Below are 5,396 nucleotides of genomic sequence, written 5' to 3'. Positions count from 1 at the left end.
TGGCAAAATTTCCCTCATAGCCCGTCTTCATCGGCCCAGTTTAGGAGCAGAACAGTATGACGTTGAACCCCATTTCATTTCATTTCCCTGAACTAAGCTTCATGGCCGACTCTATTTCCTTTACCGAATGTCGGGGGATCTTTAGCCTTTAGCACATAACTGTATAGTAGTCATATTGAATACAGGTATTTATATTATCAATTGTTAATTAGAATAATATGTCTTATTTGCCTTTTTTTCAGAAAATGGATGTTCCCATTTTTCAAATAGCATTGGTGATTTGCTCTTTACTGTCCATCTCTGATCCCCAGATACCAGGCATGAGTCTTGCCCCACCCCGTATTGGCGAGGCTATTGAACTAGCCAACCATCTTGTCCGGCTTCCCTGGCGTCGTCCCAGTATCAGAAAGGAATGCCGACTCCTTACCAGCACTGAATTACAAAGGATATTCGACGCTCTTCAAGCAGCAAAACGAGACACGGTAATAAAACAAAATATTTTACTGAATCTATTATGGTGTCTGAGAGAATATGGAATCTTTTTTTTGTGTGTTGACTTAATATGGAATCCATTTTTAGATTTACTATATATATTGTTCTCGTGAATACGGAGTCCATTTTAGGATTCAATATTGCTGTGGGAATGGTTTTAATGGATTGGTTAACCTAGATATTGGCAACAAAATCATAGTTCTATCATGTTTATCTCAAACGGTATGACAGTGTAAATTATTCGATGGCTATTTTCCCGCCATCTTATTTTTCACAATGGGTACAGACACCACAATTGCCCCCTAACAAAATCAATGCACCCAGGACCTCCCAAGGTTGATTGATTAAATCAAGCGACCATTCCCGAACGGCTCCTTCTATGCAATTGGCTATATTATCGTATTTTGACGTTTGTTTAAATCCTTTTAAGAAAATTTTGGAAAATTTGACGGTCATAAACGCGTTTTTTCTTCTATTCTACCTCGTGAATAGAGCAACTTCAAAGAGGTCTAATATAGCCTAATTAAGATAGCTGACTCGAATTCCAGGAAACCAATCAATCGTTTACAGTCCACGGAGACGAGACCGTGGGGAGAAAATTTAACTGCAGCAACTCGTTTTCTTGCTATTCCAACTCGTGGATACAGCAACTTCAATGTGGTCCAATATAGCCTACCTTAAGTGGCTGACCCGAATCTCAAACAACTAAACAATGGTCGCGGGCTATGGGAACCTCGCCCTCCCAGAGAAAACTTAACGGACGCAAATGCGTTTTTCTACTATACTAGCCAGTGACTTAAGCTACTCCAAAGTTGCCCAAAGGTTTTGTAACCGAAATCCCACTCGACGCCGACCTTAATTCCAACCATCCAATTGTATCCACAAAAAAATAATCGATGCCCGAAAAATGTCGCACAAAGTAGAGTGGCCCCAGACAAAATGTTTTAATCCATAGTCAATTCAGTACAAATTCGTGGTATTATTTATAAGAAAAGTAAATTTAGTGTTTTATTACACTTCTGGCACTTTAATTTGCCAACTAAATGAAATATTAATTTCTTTTTTCACTTTACCCGTCTGCCCGAAAAGTCAAATTGCCCGAACGTTGGGGGGGGGGGGGGGGGCAGGCTTACCCCTATGCCTATTATTTAGAAATCTGTTCATATGTGAAAACCAATATACTTTCAGAGAGTACGTCCTAATGTCTTAGATGCCTTTGCTTTTCTTCACTCTCATCCAGAGATCAACGAAGGTGCTCATGGCGGAACTGCCTTCCTTCCATTCCATAGATATTATCTTCATCTGTAAGTATATTACACTCTCCTTTAAAGGTCACAATGAGATAGGGGTGAACGGGAGGATGTTAAAACACATATACTAAACGACTATCCAGAAGTAATTCACAAACGACAAAATAATAATTTGAAAGTCGTGTAGAATAGTTAAGCAGGCGTAAACGACTGTCGTTCACGTTGGGCTGCTCACGTATTTTCTCAAACATAATTGATTAGACATTACAATAAAAAAAATAATTAAAAATTGAATATAAATCACTTTATATACATCGACATGTGCTTTTATATCCTTTTGAGGATACTTAAGGTTCCAACAAATAGAGTTATATATAGACCCATTTAATTGAGTGAGGTTTCTGACTATATGCTGTTGATTGTAGGTATGAGAAGATGTTGCGCATGTATGAGCCTACTGTCAGTTTATGTTTCTGGGATACCACCTTAGAGCCAGAGAACTACGAAGAATCGGCTATGTGGACTGCTGATATATTCGGTAGTCCCCGTGGACTTATCACAGAAGGTTTTGCTGCCAACTGGCTGACACCTTTGGGCCCTTTGATACGTGAAGTTGCCGGCGCGAGAGGAAGAACTTTAAATGACAGAGATATAGAAGAAGTTCTGCGCCAAACCAGAATAGGAGAAATATCATTTCCGAACGGTATAACGTCTGCCAACGTCGAGGAATTACATAATCATGTACATTTGGTTGTCGGTGGTCTAATGTCTCAAATTGAATCTGCTTCTTACGATCCTATCTTTTGGTTTCACCACACGTATGTCGATTGTTTGTATGAACGATTTAGGAAGAAGCAAAATGAAACCGGAAAAATAAATCCCCAACGTGACTGGCCACGTGATTTTGGTGATCCATCGAACGCTCCCTTTGTACCGATGCGATTGGGTGCGATGATGAATATTGATGGCGCCAATAATATCTTCAGCGGTATGATAACTTGTGAGGATGTACCGGAATGTCGAACTGATCGCGATTGTGGTCGTTTCATGAATTGTGACAGGATACGTCAACGCTGCATTTCAAATACCAGGAGAAATTCACAATCTGCATCCATGTTCGGTGGAATGTTTGGAATGAGCACAAATTCATTCGGTGGCATGTTCCAAAATGGTTTATTTTCTTCACAGGGTAGCGGTGGCTTTCCAGGTTTCAATCCAATGAGCTTCAATAATAACGGTAACCAAGCTTTTGGTCAAATGAACAACTTCGGAAATACCCAGGGAGGTTTCCCAGGTGGACCATCAAATATGCAGCCAGGGTTAATGGGCAATCAAAATCAAAATTTTGGAGGACCACCTCAACAATTTCAAGGGATGCAAGGATTCCCTGGAGCAGGTAATCAAGGACAACAGAACATGCCACAATTCCCAGGAATGCCAGGATCCAACAATATGCAATCTTTCCCCGGAATGGCCAACTTCGGAGGGATGATGCCGGGAATGCCTAATATGGGAGGAGGCGGAATGCCTAATATGGGAGGAGGCGGAATGCCGAACTTCGGAGGAGGAATGCCTAACTTTGGAGGGGGTGGAATGCCTAACTTTGGAAACCAGGGTGTTCAAGGTCCAATGGGATTCGGACGCGGAATGCCTAACTTCGGAGGAGCTGGGGGTACACAGAACCAAAATCCAGGAATGAATATGGGTCCTGGGGGACCACCAAGCGGTTTTAATTTCGGAAAATAAGACTTTTCTTAAACATAATATATCATTGGACATTTGTATTAAACTCAAAATATCAGTATCGTTTGAAATAGAATAATTCTGTTCTTGAAGAAATGGAGGGTAAAGTAACGGCGGTTGCATCATAATTATACATGAATCGTTGTATTAGATAAATAAAATGATGGAATAAGTACGTGATTGCAGAACGTACAACCATTTACGCTTTCGTGTGAAAATAAAATGTTTCTCAATTATATTATTCATTCTTGACTTATGTTTTAAAAAACCAAACCCAGGATTAGTAAAAAGAAGATTGATAATTTTATTTAATTCATAATTTTTTATGAAAAAAAATAATTATAACAAAAGTGTTTATTTCATTTCATTTAATTTAATTTATGTTATGCTAATCAAAAAGAAAAATATAATTATATTATTCTTTATGCGAGATATGGTATTCATATTAATATTACATGTATATTTAAATATATAAATAAAGATCTTGATTTGATTGATGTATCTGTATTTTTCAAACCTGTTTGTCCTCGCCATTCCATTTTATGAATCTTTCACCATGGAATATTTTGAGACAAAGCAGGGAGAGAGAGATGGGTTTAACGACCACTCGACATAAACTAGGCCATTTCGGGATTAACATATGGTTCAAATTCATTTCAAAAATTCGCTTGTGTAGGGGTCTTTAGCAGTGGGAGGAAACAGGACCCGACAGGCGACCTTACTCCTTGCCACGTACAACCGGGATATCGAAACCACGCCATTTTAATCACGCGCACGCGCTTACCATTCGGCCATCCAAACCCCAGAGACAAAGCAGAGTGGAGTTTTCGCATTGTTTGTCTGCGCATGCCATTATTTAGCATGGCGTAATAGAATACTTTACGTGACGTGATTTGTAATAACAAAATGAACCTAGATCTACGAAGCACCTCTGCCGGTTTGCACGCGTGTCCTCTTAACATTTGAACTTTGTATTTACTAAATGGAATGAAGTGAAATGGGGTTTAACGTTCTGTTGCTTTGCACCGAGTGGTCTCTGGTAAGCGGGCGTACATAATACAGTGTGCTACGGTCTACTCTTATTTCTAATTCCGACCATCAGGGGTTCCTTTATGTGTACGCAATGCACAGAACCTCGACTTTTCGTACCACTCAAACGAATAAGCATTGTTCTTGTCAGGTCCTCTTGGTAAGTGAGCACATTAGTCATTGAGCCAATAATCTTGAAATCAAAATCGGATCAAGCTCAATTTAATTAACTGTTACACATTGCAAGGTTTGCAGGCGTTTGAAAGGGTTGGACTTCTCTATTTCTGTTCCTGCAACATTCATAATTTATCCGATCATCTTGTAAGGTGTGAGGAAATTATATTCTACCAGGGCCTTGTTTCTCGAAATCTTAACTAAAGATAAAATCCAAATTTTAGTGGGTACTTCAATTTTGATTGGCTAAGCACTAAAATCAAACTAATATTATCCAATCAAATTACTAAAATTTGGATTTTATCTTAGTTAAAATTTCGTGAAACAGGCCCTTGATCTTATTTCACGGTATATTCACTGAGTTGTTATGTTCCAAAGTCTTGACCAATCGCGAATTAGCCTAAGCAGAAAATTATCATTATTAAACGTAGTCAAGGTAATGAATCTATACTCTGGGTTTCATCGCTCACACAATTAGAAGCAAAGTAATCATGTTCAAAAGCCTAAACCAATCAAATTGCTTATTTCTCCTTAGCCTTATTCCGACATTCCATATATCATGTTACATATTAGTGAAAAGCACGTTCATGTAAGTATGTAAATAGTTTTCTAGTACAATCGTATTTTCATAATTCAAATCCAATAAATATCAGATATCGAGAGTTGATTATGGTCTGGTGGATTAGTTAATATGCCTGGGGGGTGGGG

General features: G+C 38.8%; 1 protein-coding gene across 1 annotated transcript; it reads left to right on the top strand.

Moving 5' to 3' along the window:
- The first annotated feature begins 250 nt into the window (after positions 1 to 250).
- LOC126814396 (putative tyrosinase-like protein tyr-3) lies at positions 251 to 3,770 on the top strand. Its single transcript, XM_050539493.2, has 3 exons — positions 251 to 482; positions 1,681 to 1,796; positions 2,168 to 3,770. Exons 1-3 carry the CDS (start codon positions 321 to 323, stop codon positions 3,486 to 3,488), a joined length of 1,599 nt encoding a protein of 532 aa, XP_050395450.2. The 5' UTR covers positions 251 to 320; the 3' UTR covers positions 3,489 to 3,770.
- Positions 3,771 to 5,396: the final 1,626 nt, after the last annotated feature.

Source organism: Patella vulgata, chromosome 3, assembly GCF_932274485.2.
Source record: "Patella vulgata chromosome 3, xgPatVulg1.2, whole genome shotgun sequence".
Taxonomy (NCBI): domain Eukaryota; kingdom Metazoa; phylum Mollusca; class Gastropoda; family Patellidae; genus Patella; species Patella vulgata.
Note: the sequence above shows the minus strand (reverse complement) of the source record. Positions and strands in the feature narration are given on the sequence as shown.

Bases quoted from the DNA above. Each gene is read 5' to 3' on its own strand.
- LOC126814396 (XM_050539493.2), top strand. From the start codon at position 321: ATGAGTCTTGCCCCACCCCGTATTGGCGAGGCTATTGAACTAGCCAAC. The intron at 483-1,680 runs GTAATAAAACAA...ATATACTTTCAG, and splicing joins AAGCAGCAAAACGAGACACG to AGAGTACGTCCTAATGTCTT. The intron at 1,797-2,167 runs GTAAGTATATTA...TGTTGATTGTAG, and splicing joins CATAGATATTATCTTCATCT to GTATGAGAAGATGTTGCGCA.